Source organism: Rhineura floridana, chromosome 1 (assembly GCF_030035675.1).
Source record: "Rhineura floridana isolate rRhiFlo1 chromosome 1, rRhiFlo1.hap2, whole genome shotgun sequence".
Lineage (NCBI taxonomy): Eukaryota > Metazoa > Chordata > Lepidosauria > Squamata > Rhineuridae > Rhineura > Rhineura floridana.
Window position 1 is genome coordinate 58,952,143 of NC_084480.1, and position 22,758 is coordinate 58,974,900.

Below are 22,758 nucleotides of genomic sequence, written 5' to 3' on the forward strand. Positions count from 1 at the left end.
ACGTTAAGAGTAATAAAGTTTATAAAGATGTCCATGGATAACTTATTTCTCTTAGCATATCTAGAATTTATTCTAAAGGCATCTTCAGTGCCACCTGCAGTTTCCTGATTGATCTGTAAGTAATTCCTAAATAATTATTCCAAAAAGCTGATTAAATCTTCTCCCTCAATATCCTCTTTAATTCGTCTCAATTTAATATTATATTTTCTGACTGTCCTGTCTAGTTCTTCTATCCTCCCTTTAATTTTGGTTATATCACACCTATGTTTGTGTTGTTCCTTTGTGACTTCTTGTGAACATATTTTTTTAAAAGTCTCAAGATCTGCTTCGCAATTTTGAACTTTAGCTCTAATTCTTTACATTTATCTTCTAACTTCTTCATAGAGTCTGGTATCTTCATTATTTTAACTAGCAACTTATCATCCTGTTCCTGAATGTTTTGGGGTTCCCCCCTATTTTATCTCTCTTTCCTTCCATTTTTCTTCTACCAGAGTTAAAACTTTGATTTCAGTTTCATTAACTCTGTTCTTGTTTCCCCAAACTTTTTAAATTGGATCGCTAATATATTCTGAAAATCATCTGGAGTAAGACTCCTCCATGAAATGACATATTCTTGTGCTTGAATTGTATAGGTTTGAAGTTGTATTGTACTTTAACAAAAGAGGCATTGTTAGGGGTCTTAAATGAGTGGTTTGTTAAGTGGTTTGTTTTAAGCCTTTCTTCAAGAAATAATAAAAGATTAACACCAACTGTTTTGAAATATTACCTTTTCTATTATTAGAGTTGGTAAAGAACATTGATGATCTTGCTGCTATATTTGAAGCTGTATTTAACTGAAACAGAAGCATTAAGAGGACAGTTTCTTTAAGGCAAATTCATGAAGCTCAATAAGAAATAATATGATTCTGAGAAGAAACCGTCCAAAACCAACATTATTCACAATAGACACATGCTGATATTTTCCCCTTCCTAGTAAGAATTTATTTTAACTCTAAATAATCACAGTGAGAGAAAAACATTGAAGAAAGATCTGTATATTTTATCAGGTGTCTGGAAATGTCAAACTGACTAGCGTTGGCTTCTGAGTGAGTCGGTCAAATTCATTTATTAAATTTTCTATACTGATCTGTAGAAAAGCTCTCCGAGCAATTTTACGGGAAGGAGCTGTAGATCAGTTGCAGAGCATCTGCTTTGCATGCAAAAGGTCACAGGTTCAATCACTGGCATCTCCACCTAGGGCTGGGGAACACTCCTGTCTGAAACTTCAGAGGGTTGTTGCCAATCTGTGTTGACAGCACTGAGCTAGATGAACCAATGGTCTGACTCAGTATAAGGCAGCTCTCTACAACTTCAGGTAGCTATCGTGACAGAAAAGAACCCTGCATGAGACCTTGGGGTGCGGCAGCCAGATCAGAGGAGGCAATGCGTAGCCAAATGGTTTGACTTTGTATAACATTTGCTAATCTGGTGTTCTCTTTTTTTTTCAATTAATTTTTATTCAAATTTTCAAAATCAAGACAATACAAAAAGAAAAACACAAATTAAAACTAATACAACAAAAAGAAAAAAAACTAAAAAAAACCCATTGACTTCCGATTTGTCGTAGTTCAGCTATAGGTCTATAATATATAACAAACCTGTCTCTTGATAAATTATAAAATCACCTTACTCCAGCAGTTATCTTAGTTGGTATCAAATCTCATTAACATCATATCATTTTATTCTTCTACAAAAAGTCAAAGAGAAGTTTCCAATCCTTGAGATATATGTCCATCAATTTTTTTCTAGATAGACATGTCAATTAGTCCAACTCTTTAAGTCTACTAAATCCAGTAATTTCAAATCGCTCTTCTTCCTTTATCCGTGTTGATTCCATCTTCCATCTTCCATCTTCACGCACCCAATAATCTTGCTGTCATAGTCATATAATAAGAGTCTGATAGGGATTTCCTTCATCACAAATATTTTCTTGCCATAATTTCTGAACGTATCACTGAAGTATTGTTGCAGAACCGCATCTCTGTTCCTCTTTTTTACAGAATGCACTAGCACATCTCTTGAAGGGTTTTTCATTGTCACAAAACAGGAATTAATTCTGTAAACTTTCTCCATTTCAAGTTCCCTCAAGTCCTTCCAGTCCATGAATTTTTTCGAACCGATGATATCTTTATCTCCAATCTCTTCACCAATTCCTTCAGGGACAGCGCTGAATTCCAAACAGTAATATTTGTCTCCAGGATCCATCACAGCCAGGAAATCCAAATCTTTTTCCAAGACCATATTTAATCCAATCTCCAGGGCTTGAACCTTCCCTTTAATTTTTCTTTCATCCTTTTTTAATTTTCCAAATTTATCTTTGTTCTCCTTTCTCATAGAATCCTGAATTTCTTTCAGCTCCTGTCTCATTTCGCCAAATTCACTTCTCATCACTTGTCTGTTATGTCTGAGTTCTTGTTTTGTTAGCTTAATCTCATTCATTATTTTCTGAAACATATCTAAAGAGAAAGTCCCTTCTTGTACATCCATGATCTCAACCACCTTCTTGATTGTCATTCTTAAAACCAAAAAAAAACACAATCCCTTCAATTTCCAATGTCCCAAGCAAAGAACAGTTTATTTCTTTATCCAGTTACAAAGGAGTTAATCTTTCAAGCCAGCTGACGTCACCCTCTAGACAAGACGAACTGCCTTATCTCTTGTATGTCCAAAAGTGCCAAACCAACTTTAATTCACAGCATCCAAATAATTAGTAGCAGGAAGAATGAGCAGATTCGTCAAAAAAAAAAGTAGACCGGAAAAAAAATAGTTCCAGATATATATTACTCAAAAGTCTTATAAATCAAAAAAAAAAATTCTGTTCAAATTAGAAACCTCTCAGCCGTTTGTAATCTTTATAATGCTGAATTCCATGCCAGCTTTTTGCAATAAAAATAAAGATAAACTATTTCTATTTTCTTCCCCTTAGCTCCGTGAATAAAAGAGAAAGCTATGACTCACCCAGGGTTTCTTAATTGCTGGTTCTTTGACAAATCTCTTTAGCTGTATTGATAACAAAATAATGAGAAAAGACAGGAGAATGCTTGCCTGTTAATCCATTTTTCTTTGAAGAAAAAAAAACGGCTCACTTAATCAGTTGAGCTGGTTGGAAATCCTAGCTCCGTCCGAGCTGCTGGAAGACCTTCTTTCACAGAATTCCAGCCTCCAACAAACACAACAAAGCTCTGTGGAAAATCTCTACGTTTCTTCCTTATCCGGAAGAAATTTTCCCCAGTCAAAAAGCCCTTCTGACTGGTTTTAAAACTGAAAAAGTTTCATCCAAGACGGGAGCCCGTCCCAGAGGCAGCACAGGCGGAGCAATCCTCCTGGGAAGTCATCGCTAATCTAATGCGTAGCCAAATGGTTTGACTTTGTATAACATTTGCTAATCTGGTGTTCTCCAGAAGTTTTAGATTACAGCTCCAACACTGGTAGGAGCTGTTTGGAGTTGTAGTCCAAAACATTTGGAAGCCCTAGGTTGGCAAAGGCTGCTGTATAGATATGTTCTATATGTTTAGCAATAAAACATCAGATAACATCATGAAAGGAAAAAGCCAAGGAGAACAATTAAAAAACAGAATGTCCAGTTTAAAACAATTAAAAATTCTTCAAACTAAACATAAAAATTCTGTCACCTGCCACTTGAAAACAAGTAGGGAAAGTGAAAAATAAGCCTGCCTCTCTAGTCAGAGTATTGCAGCGCATAGCCAGGAACTGAAGAGGCAAGACAAGGTGAAGTGTAGGTAAATCAAGGGCCACGTTTATTAAAAACAGCCAATTAAATTATGCTTGATTGCATAATCAATGATCTGCAGAGACAAGTGTGGGACCTAACTTTTACCCAATTGGGCAAGGACACCCTGCCGTGGGAAAGAGGGTGGTCCAAGCCCAATCCCCTTCTCCGGGCCCCATCCCCTCAGGGTGGTTAGGGAGGCCTTGCTGCTCCAACCCCCTCTCAGGGCCTCACAACTCTGAGTGGGTGTTACAGGTTAGTCCCAAAGGTGAGCCTTATCCTGCCAACAGGCCGCACAACCTGGAAGGCAGGCCTCAGAACTGGAAAGAAGCTGAGGGGAGACGGAGCAGGGCTTAAATAGCCAACCTGCTCCGCCCCCCATGTGACAGGCGCGTGTGGCCACACCATGCCCAAGGGGAGGGGCTTTGAAGCCATGCCAGGTTTTCCCCAGAATGGCTGCAAAGGTCCACCATCGCCAGAACCCTTGGGTCTGGCAGTGGCGGGAATTCCATAACTTAAGTGTCAGTACCGAAAGGCTAGATCTTGTGACTGCCCACTGTACTTCAAAAAACGAGACACTCCCAAAGAATCTCTTCTGTTAATATTAATGCCTGTAGGCCTTCCTTCTGATTGACAAGATCTAAAACAGCATTTTTTGTTAGAGATGTCACCAAATCTTGTATATCTAGGCTTGTGGTATGAGTTTCAGAGTGTTATAATGCTGATCTCAAGAGATTAGCATTTCCAGCTCTGATTTTTAATCAATGCTGGAGAGGAATTCCCATTTTCTAAAGTAGCCCCAGAATTCTAGCATGCCATCCCTTAGGATGTCTATTAATTCTCCTTCTTTTTATCTTTCCAGAAGCTTTGGTTTTATTATTAGTTTTGATTAATTGTTTTTGTTACATAATTGTTTTACTTTCTATAGTGTATACTGCGCTAGAAATTGTATGTTGAAAAGCAATATAGAAATTTCAAAGACAAATTATCTCTGCCTTATCTGGACTGAGTGTCAGAGTTTTGGCCCTCTTGTAACCCATTACTTATTGCAGACAACAATTCAGGGATTTCTCTTGCCTCTTGGGATTTGCGGAAATGGAGAGGTAATTGAGTGTCATCAGCATACTCCAGATTCTTTGATGACCTCCCCAAGCACTTTCATGTAGGTGCTAACCATAGGGGACATTACAGAACCCTGCAGCACTCCACATGAAAACTCCCATGGGAAAGAACAGCAACACCTTTTGAAACTTACCCAAGTAGGAACAGACTTCCTGAAAAGCAGTGCCATTTATATTCTGAAGGAATTAAGAATTTGTGGTTTTGCTTTTGCTTTTACAGGATCAGTTTTTAGCACAAAATAATTTTCAGTGACATGTTTGTATCACAATGCAGATGCTATTTCTTACGTGGCACAGTATTATTAATTACAAGAAAGGACAGCTGACAGGCTGCACTTTCAATTCTGTGCTAAGGCTAAATGGAATTGTTTCAGGTCAAAGCCAGAGGTCTTGGCGGGGAAGCATAAGGAAGCAATCAGTGTTTTGTATGGGCCCAGAGTCTCTATAAAGCAAAAACTGCAGATTGTATAGTATCAGATGTTTTGACTGAAGCAAAATGTGCCAGCAAAATCTGTGGAAATGATTACTAATTTGTCAATGTATCTAATGGCAATAAATTTCAAAGCTAATTGAATGAGCTCTTTTCTCAAAACTGCTTATCTGTCTATGTAAGCAGCAGACATGATAGTATATTTTAAAACTGCATAGGCATGTCTTAAAAACATAAGAATATATTTTTGTCATGCATCAAAATATTCCTTCTGGTCTGTTACAAATACGTGATGCAATTGCTATATTTTAGAAATTGCTTCTTGCACTCCACTATACAAAGAATACAAGTTCCTAGATTATTACTAGTTTACTATATTTAGTAACATTGCAGCTCAAAATAAGATATTTGCTGTTTCATTATCAAATGATAAGTGTACTTTAGGAGTTACCAAAGAGATATAGCACAGCAATCATGTATTTGCGCCAGGTACTTGGGCCAAAGTGCAGCAAAATGTCTGGTTAAAGAAAGGAAAGCTTATTGTGACTGTCACTTTCAGTACAACATGTTTAGGCAGAGTGCTATAAACTACCTCAGGTACTGTAAAAGTTTTGCAGATGTTTTATAAAAGCTTTTTGAACCTGCATGCAGCCCCTTCATTCCTCCCTTCAAACAACAGGAACAAATCAGGAAGTTCCCCATTTTATCCAAAGCAGAAGAGAAGATGGTCTCCAGCTTTGGAACAAGCCAAGATATTAAATAATGTTTTGAAGCTGGTTTAATATTCCTTGTTCTAAAGCTAGTAAGCATCATGTGCCTGTTTGGATGAAGCTGGTGTGAAACTGGTCTTTAATTTGTTCCAACAGGCAAGAGGGTTATAACCAAATATGTCCAGATATCCCCAAATGATTACAGCATGCAAGATTAAAATCAATTACAACTTAACCATTGCTAAATCCTATCTGGAATTATATTCTGGGCTGGTAGATATCTTCTTCTCTTAAAGTAAAATACTATATGGTCAGGACAGTTGGGAATGTAGTAAGCTTTAACTAAAGCTAAAGGACTAGTGGAGTTTAAGTGGACCAGCGTAGGATTTTAAAATGATTAAATTGTAGTAATTTGAATCTTATATACTGAAGTCCTGGCAGGTAGTAGCCACTTAACCTGATGTCTTAATTCAGATTTTATTTTCCCATGTAATCATTGTAACCTAAATATTCCTTTGCATATACTTTCCCTTTCTCAAGACTCTTTTATGTGTGACAGGTTTTTTATTTCTTTGATGTTATTTGTGGATTATGCTTACATCTTTTATAAATGGTGAGATGCTTTCACTGGTCTTTTTTCCCCAATCCAGTTTCAGCCTTTGGTCATATCTGATTACAACCCCCTTGCCCTCTGGGGCAAATTAAGGACCTTGGTTTCATGGCTTATTAGAGGTTTGCTTGTTTAATCATACCTCAGAGAGGCAAAGGTCTGCATGCATGGGGGAAAGTCTCATGTGTATCTCTGGTTTATTAAGCTGAGATATGATTCTACAAACCAATCGATTGTGTTTGAGGTAGTGTGAGGAAATGTGTAAGCTCTGCTCGTGACGTTTGATTTGTGGGTGCTCCTTCGTACATGCCAGCCCTCATGGCTGTCTTTGCAGGATGTTGCTGTCTTTGACTGAAGAACTCAAACTTAATTGACAGAGCTCATTGGCTGACAACAGTTCAGCGCCTGGGGCTGAACCTGGCAATTCCTATACTTACAGGGCTTTTAAAATGGCCCTGGCATTGCTGCACTTGCCAACAGCAATTAGAAATCAGTGGAACAGCTACAGTTTTTAAAGCACCAGAGGGGTGCAAGGCAAGCAATCATGGGCCATATGTGGACCCTGGTCCATCTAATGATTACTGCTATAGTAGATTACATTTTCCCAGATAAGTAACAGATATGCTGAACAATATGAGCAAGAGGTAAATTGGTATTCCTATATAGGCAGTCCACCACAAGGGGGTTGCTCACTGTTGCACTCTCCCACTGCTTATATGTTCAGCTCTCACACTTCTGAGATCTGTACATGTATGCTACATAAATGAATGCCAAGATGAGGGTCCATACCCTTGGACCAGTGTTAATTTTTATACTTGTAAGGAAGATACACCAAGGTACAAAGAGGAAATGGTAATAGTAATTCTTGGTTTCTCTCTTGGGGTCCTTTAACACTTAGTGGATTTGATTTACTTATAGAAAGTTATGAAACAAAGAGAGAGGCAGAAAGTCGAGACACCCACCCTTTGTTTAGTTCTGAGCTTCTAATCATAATGCTAGATTTTCATTTATTTATTTTAAAGTCCATATATTCAATAAATTGGGCTCAGATGTTAATATGTACAAAAACTGGCCATTTTGGTTTTCATCCCTATTCCAAACACTTTTATTTTTTCATTTGCCTCCCTTTTTGCATTTTCTGCCTTCATGTTGTGGACACAATTTTTAACTGATACTGATACTTTTTTTCTTCCAGATTTCATTTCTGGCTTCAGCTTACACAAGTCAGCAACTCTCAGAGGAAAGCTGCTCAGCTTTGGGCTCAGTCACCCACTACCTCTACCTCTGCCAGTTTAGCTGGATGCTTATTCAGGTTAGTCAGTATATTACTTTTCTTTCTATTGTGCTCATTCAGCAATTGCTTGATGTGAGCTGCTTTGGGAGGCAATTATCCCCCCCCCAAAAAAGAGGGATAATAAATAAATATTGCCAAGGCAAACAAGACTGAGAAGTGCAGCTTCGCTTACCTGCGCGAAGCTCTGGGGAGCGGAGCATAGTTGCGGCCGAGGGTGAAGCCGCAGAAGCCATTTTAAGGAAGGGAACGTCGTGCGTCGCCTTGAGATCACGCGCGACTTTCTGCATGGAGGAGGCGGAGCTAAGGGACTATTTAAGCCCATGCCACCTCCTCTGACTTCCTCTTGGCTCGCAACGCCCATCCCGCCCTCCCTCTTTTACGGTGTGCCCATGGTCGCTTTGGGGCCGAGTAGGAATTTTTATCCTGCCCAACCTTGTTGGCAGGCAGGTTTTTTGTCTGCTCCACACTTTGGGAGATGGAGGGAGCTGGGTTAGGGGGTGTCATGATTAATAGGTTGTATTTTGGCTAATTCGGCTAATTTGGTTCAAATCAAACTCTTAATGTGGACATTTGAGACATGGATTCGGTAAAGTGCGGGAAGGGAAATAGGTAACGACAGCTAGGTGGCCCCCTTAGGCACCTTTCAAGGCGATTGGTGGTTCCGGAGGCCTGTCTCTCAGGGTTTTACGGCCCGAGGGCAGGATATGGGCTGCTTTTGGGGCCAACTTACCTCATCCACCCGAGGGTTCTACGGCCCCGGGGGGTGGTGACGTGGGAAGGCCTCCCTACTCACCTATAAGGTGTGGCCGGGGCAAGGGGTAAGCAAAAGGGGCTTGCCCTTTGCCCCAGCAGGGGCTGGTTGCCCGAGAGCTGTAGGGCAAGCTGCTTGCCTATAGTTAGTTCCCGCACTTAGGTTTCACCTCTGCAGGTCGCTTTAAACGTTCTTGGTTGTTATTTAATAAAGTGGCCCTTTATTCAACCATAGCTGCTGTTGTCTGCATATTATTTCACCCATCGACCACAAATAAAGTTTCATTGTTTGTGGACATTTTTCTTCAAATCTTAGTAACAAAGTTCCCTCCATTGTATAGTTAAATACATACAATGTATTTAAATGCATAAATACATTAAATCAAATACATAAAATGTTTGAACTAGAGCTGTTCACTGTATTTGTGTAAATCACAAATAACAAATTAATAGGCCCGATTAGGGCCAATTTATATCCTATCTAAATCAAGTTAAAGCAGCTACAAATCTCTACAGAGTGGATCGGTTAGTCCCAAATCGATTTGTAGGTATTTGTACAGATACGTAGCTCAAAACAGTCTGTAATAAATCCAGACAGGGTGTCTCTGAAATGGAGCAATTACAACACCATAAAGGAGAAGATCAGGGTGGAGAAAGAGGGCTGGAATGCTATCACCTCACCCAACACTCTCCAGTCACAGTACTTGGCAGGAGTGAAGTCTTAAAATGCAGAAAACTTTTGTAAGTTCTGTCTCTTAGAAATGTTTGGTGGGGTTTGAGTGGCATTTGTTCAGCATGTATATGTTTTCTGTTCTGTTCTGTCAGAGGCAATATGCTTCTGAAAACCAGTTGCCGGAAGCCTCAGGAGGGGAGAGTGTTCTTGCACTCAGGTCCTGCTTGCGGGCTTCCCCCAGGCACCTGGTTGGCCACTGTGAGAACAGGATGCTGGACTAGATGGGCCACTGGCCTGATCCAGCAGGCTCTTCTTATGTTCTTATGTTCTTTCTAAATCAATCCCAGTTCCATCCTTATTTACATATTTTTTTTAAAAAAGGTTGTTGTCTGTGTTTTTTGAATTCTATTCTGTTTGCTAAGAATTGTTATTAAACCTTGTGGGCATATTTAGCCATAGTTTTCTGAATTCAGTATTGTTGTTGTTATTTTCCAGTTGCTACCCACAAATCATAGACTCATAGAATCATAGAATAGTAGAGTTGGAAGGGGCCTATAAGGCCATTAAGTCCAACCCTCTGCTCAATGCAGGAATCCAAATCAAAGCATTCCCGACAGATGGCTATCCAGCTGCCTCTTGAATGCCTCCAGTGTTGGAGAGTCCACTACCTCTCTAGGTAATTGGTTCCATTGTTGTATGGCTCTAACAGTTAGGAAGTTTTTCCTGATGTCCAGTCGAAATCTGGCTTCCTGCAACTTGAGCCCATTATTCACTCTGGGATGATCAAGAAGAGATCCCGGCCCTCCTCTGTGTGACAACCTTTCATGCACTTGAAGAGTAATAATAAGGAACAGCCAGCTTGTGTGGTTACACATTTTTGTAACTGCACCTGCACCTTGGCAGGTTTAATTCCCTATATAACAGTTACCATGTCTCCAAAATTCATGTCTACAGACCAAAAAACAAGAAAGCTTTGGACATTTAAAAGGTATTGGCATTTTAGTTTCGCAATGTAAATCAATGGGATTTCCAGAGATTTGTAATATCCAGATTCAGATCTGAATTAGGTCGGATCAGGTGCGAATCTGTCCAAACTGGATTGGGCCTGATCTGTATTTACAAATCAAGCCACAAATTTGGGGTGTATGTGCACAACCCTAGTGCGCAGTCCTAGTCTGAACACTGAAAAACCTTTCCAACCATACCTTCAGTACATTTTTTCAAAATTCTCCATTGTAGGGAACTTTTCTCATAACAGCTGGTATGATATATAATGTAATGTATGAACTTTGGTTAACAAACTGGAAACAAGCTCTAGGAATTAGCATATACCTCCCACTGTATTGGAGAGATTTTCCCATCCTGCATCAACCACAGTTAATGGAAATGTCACCACCAATTAGCTGTGGGTTATTATTCTCACCCCACATTTCAGAATATAAATCCTTCCAAGATGTTTTACAAATAACATCAAAAGCCAGTGTGTCTACAGAGAGCCAATGTGGTGTACTGGTTAGATTGTTGGACTAGAACTTGAGAGGCCAGGGTTCAAATTCCCCATTGAGCTGTGAACTTCGCTGGATGACCTTGGACCAGTAACCACCTCTCAGCCTGAACTACCTTACATGGTTGTTGTGAGGATAAAATCAGGATGGGAAGAACCATATTTGTACACTACCCTGAGCTCTTTGGAGGAAAGGTGGGATATAAATGTAATAATAAATAAGTACATAAAATACATTAACAAAATCACAACAAACAATATTGAAACATAACAAGTCATTGGTATACTTTCTGCAGGGCAGAGATGGTAGATGAGCATATGAGGGTAGGGGGAGAAGATGTAGATTATGTGTCTCTTGTCTTATATATGAGGGCTACATGTCCTTTGTAGCAATGCATATTCTTTCCAAATCCACATTTGAAGGAAATATCCTCATTTGACCCCCTAATAATATTCAGTGGGCAGTGTGTATCCATTTATTTTACAGACAACTGCATTGCCCACAAAGAAAAAAATGTGCTATCTGATGCATATTTATCCATAATGAATGGAAATAAAATGTATTGCACTCTGCCATTCATTATAATTATACAGTTCCAATGAGTCATAGAATTACTGCAAAAATCCAAAAGGAGGAAATTAACTATCACCATAGAATAATTATGTTTATATAACTAAATTGATTGGTTCACATCGTATATCATGAAACAATAAATCTAAATAAAAGAGCTACACAACTTAGTACCTTTACGGATGGCTCTCAGTTCAGCTTTCTGTTGCTGCCCTTGTAGCAATTTTTAAAATTGTAGTAAACTATCCAACACCACCAGCTGCTTGTTTTTTACGGGGTGATTGCATTTTTTTCTCCATCCACACCAATGATGGAATGTGTTCAGATTAAAACAAGTTCTGTGCCTGTAGTTGCACCTTTTCTCATCCCATCAACCAGTAAATGTTGGAGTTGTGAACATGCACACAGGTAACTGATACCACCCACAATAGAAGTTGTTTGTTTTGGTATTCAACACCTGGTATTTTGGAATTACTTCAGTTCACTGTGTCAGTCTGAGCTATCCACCATTCAAGAGACTACAGTGTCAAACAAGATGGGGGAAAGGTGCAAAACAGAAGTTGCTGAAACTCCCACCACCACATAAAAGCATGAAATTGCACAAAACACCCTCCACACAGTGAAAATATGGCGGAACCATTCTGGATGTTTCACAAATATCAGAATGTTTGAGGTGGGAGAAAAAGTAGTTTGACGACAGTATTTATACAGCCACAAGAGTGGCTGTATACTATAGCCAGCGGGGATTTTTCACATTCCGCATGTTAAATTGAAAATACCCCCTCATGCCATTTTGATGCTTCCCATAAGCTCATTTCAAAACAAAACCTTACAGAACTTATAGTCCTGAACTCAGAAACGCTTGCTTAACAACTCTGTCAATTTTCATGGCGATACACAAAACAGTAAGAGAGAATAGACAATTCAAAGTGTAAAAAGAGAGAGAAAAACCTCAGAGCCCTTTTGGACTTTTTTCTCTGAGAGTTCTCATAATCTGTTAAAATTCATTAAAAATCAGCCATGTTCACAGAGTACCTGTAATCCTAATACTGACATTGCCCCATGCTCTGACCTTCATCTGCTGCAGTTTAAAAGTTTTAAAAATGCCTGGCTGATTTTTAATTAATTTAATAAATTTTGGCTGGTACCCAATGTTAACGCGGAGCATGCTCACTAAGAACCAACGGTCAGAGTTCTAAAAGCCTCACAGCTGCTGGGCTTGCCTAATCAGGGGGCCACACCCACACCAGACTTTGATTTCATGTGAGACAGTCATGGCTTCCCTCAGAGAATCCTGGGAAGTGTAGTTTGTGAAGGGTGCTAAGAGACTCCTATTCCCCTGAGAGAATGGTTTAACGGTCAGCCACTCTGATTGAAGGTCTGTGAGGGGAACAGGGCGTCTCCTAGCAACTCTCAGCACCCTTCACTAACTACACTTCCCAGGATTCTTTGAGAGAAGCCATGACTGTCCAAAGTGAAATAAAGGCCTGGTGTGGATGTGGCCAGTGAAAGCTTTGGTTTAAATTTGGGTGGGAGGCTACATGTGTCTGCTGTAGAGTAACAAAGGTGGGGGAAAGGCTGAAAAAGAATGATTCTGTTTACAATGTTTTCCTTTTGGAAAGGAAAGGGGCTTCCTGCCCAGTGCCCACCAACCCAATCTCCTCCCCTCCCACTCCCTGCTTCTTCACTGGGTCAGTGTTGGACTACGACCTGGGAGACCAGGATTTGAATCCCCACACAGCCATGAAACTGACTGGGTGACCTTGGGCCAGTCACTGCCTCTTAGCCTCAGAGGAAGGCAATGGTGAAATCACCTCTGAATACCGTTTACCAGGAAAACCCTATTCAAAGGGTCGTAATAGGTGGGGATTGACTTGAAGGCAGTCCATTTTCATTTTCAAACATGATTGCATAGAAATAAATCCCATTGAACTAAAAAAATATGCAAATGATCAAACCCACCCTCCCTTCTCCTTTCTCCTATCCCCTCCTCTTGCCCCTTCCCTCCCCCTTCCTTTGCCCCTCACTCCCCATCCCCTTCCAATCCCCTCTTTCCCCTTCCCCCTCCTCCCCTTCCTCCTCCCCATGGTCAGTTTTACCTATCTTAAACATGATTGCACGGAAGTAAATACCATTGGACTCTCTAAGCATGCAAATGATCAAACCTGCCCTCCCCTCCACCTTCCTTTGCCCCCCTCCAATACGCTCCTTCCCACTCCCCCTCCTCCTCCTCTCCCAAGGTCAGTGTTTCCTATCCTAACCAAGATTGCATAGGAGTAAATCCCACTGAAAATAAGCATGCAAATGATCAGACCTGCTTTTCCCCCCTCCTCCCCAATCCCTTCCTCCTCCCCTGCCCACTCCAGCCCTCCCTCCCTCCCCCCCCCGGTCAGTTTTACCTATCCTAAGCATGATTGCACAGGAGTAAATCGCACTGAATTTAATAAATATGCAAATGATCAAACCTGTCCTTCTCCTCCCCTCCCCATCCTGCCTGCTCCCCTCCCAGTCCTCCCCTCTGCATTTCCTCCCCTTCCTCCTCCTCTCCCCATCCTCTGTGGTCAGTTTCACCTATCCTAAGCATGATTGCAGGGGAGTAAATCCCATTGAACTCAATAAGCATGCAAATCATCCATCCATTCTCAGCAAACTTGGACAGGATCCCATTTCTTACCTCCTGGATTAAAAAGCAGGGAAATTCACTAAGAGGCAAAAAACCTTGCGGTTTAAGAACATACCTATAGCCCACAGCTATTCTATCAAACTTTTAAAAGCAGGGAAATTGGGCAGCTATAGTGAATGCACCAGGGGAGCAGGACACCTGACCTCCTCTCTGAGATATTGTACTGCCCACAAATTGGACAAAATGCAAACACAATTTGGGTTGGTCTTTCAAAGTCCAATCCACTTCCTGTGTAGCTTGCAAGAATTTGGTAACATGCGCCTCTGAGCATATGGTGTGGTGGCAACACCTGCAATCAGCCCAAAGAATGGAAAGAAGACATGTGCTGTGCTGATCTTGTTTTATCAGGGAGGAAGCAACATTATTAAGACAGTTGATATAGTTCAGATGGTCACTTTGAATATGTCTGATTTCCGTTGCAATTTTAGTGACGTTTCCTATAGGAAATCATTTTCTTTTGTTTCTATTTCTGTGAATATGTGAAGTACAGCAACTCTTTGCAAAATTTATACTAAAAAAACTCCAAACATAATTGTGGAATAATGGCACTGACTTCTGCAGAATAGTCTCCAGTGGACCTCAGGAGTATCTCAATTTGATGAAAATACAAATGATGAAAATACAATTGCGAAAATGTATAAACTCTTGCTGAAAATGGATATGGAAGAAGAACAAGTAAAAGAGTGTATGGTAAAGTGGGCAAAAATTTTTGGTTGTAACATACAAATGGATCAATGGGAAAATATGTGGGAAAAAGGCTTGAGATTTACATTATGCTATAATCTTAAAGAAAATTTCTATAAAATGATGTATCGTTGGTACATGACTCCAGAAAAGTTGTCAAAAATGTATAGTAATGTTTCTAATGTTTGTTGGAAATGTAAACAACAAGAAGGATCATTTTATCATATGTGGTGGCTGTGTAAAAAGGCAAAATCATTTTGGGCACAGATAGGTAGGATGATGCAAAAAATTCTAAAGATAAATATTCAGTCAAAACCAGAATTTTTTTTATTGGGTTTTATGGATAAACAAATAGAAAAGAAATATGGAAGAATAATATTATATATGATTACGGCAGCAAGATTATTATATGCACAAAAGTGGAAAATGGAATCAACACCAACAACGGAAGACTGGCTATTGAAATTAATGGACTTAGTAGAGATGGATAAATTGACATGTTTACTTAGAGAAAAATCGACAGATACATTTCTTAAGGAATGGAAGCCTCTCTTAGACTTTTTGTTGAAAGATCAAAATAAAATGATGATATTGGGATTTGACGATTAACTAAGATAGCCTATGGAGAAAAGTGATCCTGTATGTATATATTAAGGGACAGGTTTGATATATATTATATACTTATAGCTGATCTGCGACAAATCGGAAGTCAACTATTTTTTTTTCTTTTGTTGTATTGTTATGTTTTTGTTGTTTGACTTTGTTTTGTTTGTCTTTTGAAAAATTTGAATAAAAATTATTAAAAAAAAAAAGGAGTATCTCAATTTGCACAAGATAAAACAGTGGTAGGTGAAATATATTCTAGCAAAATGCTAGGTGTGCTCTATGTTTTTAATTAATCGTGAACACCTTGCCTTAAATAAAGTGGTTTAAACATAGCAGGCTGAAAATATGCATCCTCTTTTTTCCAACAGCTAGAGTCATTGCTGAAGTAGCAACATATTGGAATCAGTCTGATTTTTCATCAAACAGCAGGTCCAAATTCCACTGTTAATGCACCCAAAATAGAAATCGAACATAACCTCCAATTTGAAACACAAAAGACTGTCTTCACCATCATATGACACTGACCAATATAAAGGCTTTGAAATTAATAAAAATAAATTTGACACAGATTTCCGGGATGAATAATGAGGGAAATAAAATTTTCTAGTTTAGATTCTCTGTAGAAACATTAATAACACAGGAAAGAAGCAAAGTAAGAACACCAACAAACATACAAAAATATAATTCTCTATCTTTGGAGATGGCAGGTGTTGCCACCACTCACCATTTGCTCAGAGGCACGTTACCAAATTCTTGCAAGCTACACAGCAAGTGGATTGGACTGTGAAAGACCAACCCAAATTATGTTTGCATTTTTACAAATGTGTAGGGCAGTACAATATCTCAGAGAGGAGGTCAGGTGTCCTGCTCCCCTGGTGCATTCACTATAGCTGCCCAATTTCCCTGCTTTTTAAAGTTTGATAGAATATCTGTGGGCTATAGGTATGTTCTTAAACCGCAAGGTTTTTTTGCCTCTTAGTGAATTCCATAATAGTGATGAAACAAGAATGACATTGTGTGGAAGCATGCAGAAAAATCCAGAAATGTTTTAGCAGCTATAGCTCTACAAAACGTATATAAAGGTATCCTGTTGTAACATACTGTTGTAGCATAAAAATGATATCAGAATGCTGAACAGAGCTGTATATCCCAGGATTCTCCTGAAATCAGTGGCATCTAATCACTGATGAATGGAGTATATGTGTGTGCATGTGCAAACACATAGTCACACTCTGACACTCAGAGACACTATCCAGTTTTCCATTGATGCGCATGATGATCATTCAGTCCTTTTGAGATAATTTAATATGCTTAACTCAGTGACGCTGTTGGAATGGATAAAAACACATGTCACCTGCCTATGACATGGGAACAAGTTTGGGGGCAAAGCTCCATCCCTAATACTGAATGGTGTCTACTGACAGGGACCCCATAGGGGTCACTATTTGTCTATCTGCGTAATACATTCAAGGATGCTGTATGCAGAGAGAGACATAGTAGACCCACTTCCACCCCTCCTTTCAAAATGGCAGGAATGTTGCTAATTAGTGAAAAACTATGGAAGGGTTCAGTCAGGAGGCTAGGTGGGATAACGTCCAGGAAAGTGAAAGAAGACTTGATATGGCTGGCAAGCATGTAGAATTAAACAAGGTGATTCAGGATGTTGAAATAACCAGTGCAGGTGAATTGTTAAGCTTAGTTAAAGTGCAACAGGACAGAACTAGGGAAAGCATTTTGAAACTGCTTCTATGATTGCATAAGAAACAAACTTTGAAATAAATGTTAAATCTGTTTCGACAAAGATCACAAAGTACAGCTTTCTTAGTATATACTATATGCCCTTCTCTTTAAAGCATATGACTTCCCCCAAAGAACTGTAATTTACCTCTCATAGAACTATAATTCCCCAAACCCTTAACAAATTATAATTTCCAGGATTCTTTAGGGGAAGGCCTATGCTTTAAATGTGCTTTAAGTGTATGGTATGTACATAGTTTGTATAGGATCTTAAAACATGAGTTTTTAATTTTTTGAAAAAATTATCCATTGAGAGGTGACTTGGGGAAACAGAACACTCAACTTAAGTATTGTTTCATTAAGCTTTATACAAAGAGCTAATCATTTCTCATTTATTCCCTGGCACAAGAAAAACTTCTGCATGAGTTCTTTCATCTAGCAACCAGGCTGTACCTATTCGTGTCTATAAAACTGATCATTGTTAGTTACACCATAGCAACAGGAAAGGATTTGCTAAATTTAGATCTTCTGTTTGTATTTGATCTATTTAATTCTGGAATACCAAAAGATGAGAGACCTATAGCTACCAAGACAAAAATGTCACTAAACAGGAAATGGCAAGCAGACCAAATTCACACCAAACTTTGCCATGTCCAGTTGAGTCTGCATATCATTCATGCAATAAGAGATAAGAAGATAGGTAACTATGTTAAACAAATGCAGAAAACAAGAGTAAGGATACATGGTACCAGTTCTTAGAAAACAATCTGAGTTATCTGACTAAGAAGACTTGTTCTAAGAGAGAGAATTAATGGGATCATGGCTCCTTGACTAAACAAACTGGCATAAATAAATTTCAGGGCTCATCAGTCTAGAGCTGGAGCATGGCCTACTTTTGTTTATGAGGCCATGAAATAGCTGCTTTCTGCCAAACACTTTGCTCGTTTAATGTCACAAAAAGAAAATAGCATAGCATAGCATAGAATCATATCAGAGAACAGAAAGCAGAGGATGGAGGCTTTTTTAAAAAAATGACAGCTCAGCAAATAATGGAAGAGTGTGTGTGTGTTCATTGTTCACATACAGCATTCCCTCCACCCCAAGCAGACTTCTGAGGATACATGTGCTGTACAAGTTCTTAAATCTCATGTTAATTAAATATATCAGGAGTAAATCCCCATTTACAGGTGATTTTTCCCTTTTAAATTTTTGCTTTTCGGAAGAGAGATGTCTGGTAGCAAAGCTCCTCTGAGCATCTGTCAGACAGTGGTCATCATTTTTACCCAGAATGGATTGCACAAGCAATCCTTTTGTAGGAATTTATGCAATAGGCCCTGGTTTACATTAAGGGCTATATGTATGACTTGATAGGACTGTCATATTTCAGTTCCTCAAAGACAGACACCCTGATTTGATGTCATGCAAATTGTTTGTTTGCTGATTACTGACAAAACCTAGTTGCAGAAGTCTTTGGGAGAACTACTCCCATGAACCACCATGTTCCATTGCATAGCACTTCAGTGAGGTGGATTGTCTGAGAAGGAAGGAGGAAAGGGGGGGAAATCTTTCCTGTCCCTGCTTGCCACTGCTTGCACCATGGCATCTGTCAACTGCTCAAAGTGAAGGAGAGGGGAGAGTGTGTTTGGGGGTGTTTGGAGGTTGCGGTGTGACCTTCTGGGGGTGGATAATTTCTCTGAAACTCTTAGATTGGTTTGGGAAAATAGTTTTTCTCAGTTGGATAATTAATGAGTCCAAGGTGAGTTTAGCAGAGGTTGCCCCTCTCTGAATGTGTGTTTCTTCATGATGAAATTGTACTTCTTTGTAATAAAACTGAGTTTGACTAACATTAGAATAATATGAGCTGTTTGTGGCCAGACACTAATACAATATTTGATGCCAATATTTGAAACTCATAAAAATCAGGTCCTTGGTTGTAGTTTCTGTCTCTTTTTCATTAGCTGTTGCATGCTGATTGCAAACCTAGATTACCAAGCCTAAAACTCTTAAACACATACCATTTTTGAGTGTTTTAAAAAATTGTGCTTGAATGTTTGCAGTAAACACATGTCTGTTTCTGAGAATTTTATTTTACAGGCTCCTGTCAAAGTTATTGATCCAGTATTCTCCATTATTCCCTAGGCTGTTAATTTCTGGTACATCCTGGTGATGAATGATGAGCACACAGAGAGGCGCTATCTAATGTTTTTCCTTCTGGGTTGGGGTCTTCCAGCTTTTGTGGTGATTCTACTTCTAATTATCCTACGAGGAATCTATCATCACAACCTGTCACAGATCTATGGCCTGATCCATAATGATCTGTAAGTATATGTGAGAAATCTCAAAACAGGCTGAATGCATGCTTGTGTATTTTTACTGTAGCTTTATCTATGGTCTTCTAGACTATGTAAACTTAAAGAGTTGTTTGTGTATTGTTCTTTTTTTAAGCAGTCCAATCCATTTATCCAACTTTATTGAAGGTACTTTTCACAAAACAAGAGTATTCAGGAAGGACATGGACTGCAATCCACAACTTTTAACAACATATTACACTCCTCCTTCCTGGACTACCCCAGTGTAAACTTACTATGTAAAGCTGAATGAGGAATCTTTAGTTCATACCTGGAACTAGGAAAGGTTAGTGAGATTAGGGATATACAAATGTGCCTCTATCTATTCCTACATTCATTCACACATTCATTTGGCATTTTCTGTTCTGCTGCAATTGGTTTATTTTGCACAAGTCTTCCTTTGTCTTCTGCTGAAATATGTCTTCTTTTTTTACATATCCCACAGTGCACAATAGACACACATGTTTCAGCCATCAACAAATATTTACAAATAAATTATCTTCCCTGTGTGTTTGTTTCAAAGTTAATGAATTTCCAGAGAGGAACCCCTTTTGCAGCAAAAACACCCAAAAGTCTTGTGGCACCTTAAAGGCAAAGTTAATGAAGTAGCTAATGGTGCATCACATAGCAATCTGTGGCTGCAATTCTAACCATGTTTATTCAGAAGTAAGTGTTGTTGAATTCAGTAGTGCTTACTCCTAAGTAAGCAGGGTTTGAATTTCAGCCCATCTCACTAGTTTTATTTCACACTTCAGTTAAACTTGTCTCCTGCCTGTTATTAAGGCATCAGGCAGGGATAAATTAGCGCCCTGTTGATTTTTGCTATTTAACCAGATATAAGTCCTTCTTTATTGCAAGATTTTATTTCATAAATCTGTAATTTATTCAGAAAATGGTTGTGTGTGTGCTGACATGTTGAAACCTAATGCTCAAGCTAATTTATGTTGGGATTTGGCGGGGAGTGAGGCAAGACTTTAAAACAAAGATTTAGAGAATTGCTGCAAATCCAAACATTTTGACAATGAGGCTCAGACTTTTACTGAGGAGCACAGGTAAAGTTGATAAGTAACAAGAGATTATTTTTTCCCATGTGAAAACAACAATAATTGACGGTGCATTCCATTCATTTTTTTAAAATTAAAAGTAGGAAGCAGATTAAGGCTGCAATCCTGATCTCATTTACTTGGGAGTAAGCTCAATTGAAATTAGTGGGATTTATTTCTGAATAGAGGTGGTTAGGATTGGAGCCTTGGTGCCTATAGGCTGCTTTTATACTTTGGATCTCATTGCCTGCATGTATTTATGTACCATAACAGAGAGTACAGTGTTTGTTCTGCAGCAGTGTGTATTCCAGGGTTGTTTAACAAGAGTAACACTTATAAGGCTGAACTATAATGACCTTATAACTGAATAATGAGATATTTTAGGCCAGGGCTGGGGACCTGGTTCTGTTCAGCTGATTTGTGCTGACAGGGAGCCTCACTTACAAAGGAACAATCAGGAACCCACGTTAAGACTCCTGGTTGTTTCTTTGTAGCTGCATCCATACCTGCCCCATACCTGACATCAGATGTGGGACAGGTAGATGTGGTTTGTGGGGAATGCCAAATTAGGACCTTTGCCAGGCCTCATTAGATTTGTGGGTCTGAGATGTTCCATCACTGTTTTAGACTAATACTAACACCATTGTAACAGTCTTCATTAAAAACTCTTAAATATTTAATGTGACATTTTAATTGTGTTGGATACTTTGAAATGCATATTCCCTGACTGTTACTATTTCCAAAACTAGAAGCACTATAAACTGCATATTAAAGATATAATATAGTGAAAGAATCAGAACCATCTAGTTGGAAGGAGCCTGTACAGCCATCGAGTCCAACCCCCTGCTCAATGCAGGAATCCAAATTAAAACATACCCGACAAGTGCCTGTCCAGCATCCTCTTGAATGCCTCCAATGTTGGAGAGTCCACCACCTCCCTAGGTGATTGGTTCCACTGTTATAACACTCTAACAGTTAGGAAGTTTTTTCTGATGTTCATTCAAAATCTGGCTTCCTGCAATTTGAGCCCATTATTCTGTGTCCTGCACTCTGGGACAATTGAGAATAGATCCCAGCCCTCCTCTGTGTGGCAACATTTCAAATACTTGAAGAGTGCTGTCATATTTCCCCTCAGTCTTCTCAAGGCTAAACATACGCAGTTCTTTCAGTCTCTCCTCGTAGGGCTTTGTTTACAGTTCCCTGGTCATCCTTGTTGCCTTCCTCTGAACCCGTTCCAGTTTGTCTGCATTCTTTTTGAAGTGAAATGTCCAGAACTGGATGCAGTACTCAAGAAGAGGCCTAACCGGTGCTGAATAGAGGGGAACTAATACTTCAAGCGAAGTATGGTAGTAATTGGACCCATCTTTAAACCTCACCTATCTTTGTAGCTGTAGAGATTAGTTGAGCGTTTATGAAGCAAAAAGTAATTATTTGGTTTCTTGTGACCTCTGCACACTTAATTTTGGATAGTGTAACTTTGTAAAAAAGGTAAAATGTGTGTAATGCACATTTATATTTAGACAGGTTGCTTCAGATTATTTTGCAAGCTGCCAACAACTCTTATTTTCAAAACCACAGGTAAACTTAATAAAACCACAAACAGACTGATACATTAGGAGTGGAAACTAAACAAATTGGCCATTTAAAGAGGAAACCCTTTTTACTGGAAAAGGAAGCTCTGGAAAAACTGGAAAACAATTTACCAAATTACAGTTCAAGTTACATGTTTTATGCTTGCAGTCAGTCATCTCTGTTTACTGTAAGCGAGTAAGAAGACTGAGTTTATGAGTGTGTTGAAAATGGACAAACAATATGCAAGAAAAAACATCTAGTACATTATTTCAAAAAGTTAATTATATTGAGGATTAGTTCATCTCCTGGTATAGTCATATGAGGCTATTTTCATGGAAAACAGCCATGAAACATGAGCCCTTCTGAATTAGACCAAAGGCTCTTGTAGTCCAACATCCTATTCTCACAGTGTCCACTTATAAGTCTATGAGAAGCCCACAAGAAGTACCTGAATGGCCCTTTGAGGTTTTTAAAACAAGTTTTAAAAACCCATTTGTTCCAGCCTCCTTTTTCTTGACAGTTTTATGAAGCTGCTCTTAAAATTATTTTAAATAGTTTACCTGAGCTATAGTGATAAGTTTGTCAGTTTGTTGTGTTTTAAATATCTGTTTTGATGTCATTCTCTATATTTTTATTGTGCTATTTTAAGCCCC

At 39.0% G+C, this 22,758-nt stretch overlaps 1 protein-coding gene across 13 annotated transcripts in view; it reads left to right on the forward strand.

Moving 5' to 3' along the window:
* ADGRV1 (adhesion G protein-coupled receptor V1) overlaps positions 1-22,758 on the forward strand; it is a 432,032-nt gene that overhangs the window by 294,576 nt on the left and 114,698 nt on the right. For 11 of the 13 annotated variants that reach the window (XM_061622198.1, XM_061622203.1, XM_061622196.1 and 8 more), the window contains 2 exons: positions 7,836-7,952; positions 19,282-19,460. In XM_061622198.1, coding sequence (XP_061478182.1) covers positions 7,836-7,952; positions 19,282-19,460 — 296 coding nt within the window. Of the gene's footprint in view, positions 1-7,835; positions 7,953-19,281; positions 19,461-19,619; positions 20,632-22,758 lie in introns of those variants that run through there. The other 2 variants (XM_061622202.1, XM_061622201.1) reach the window with 2 other exon arrangements.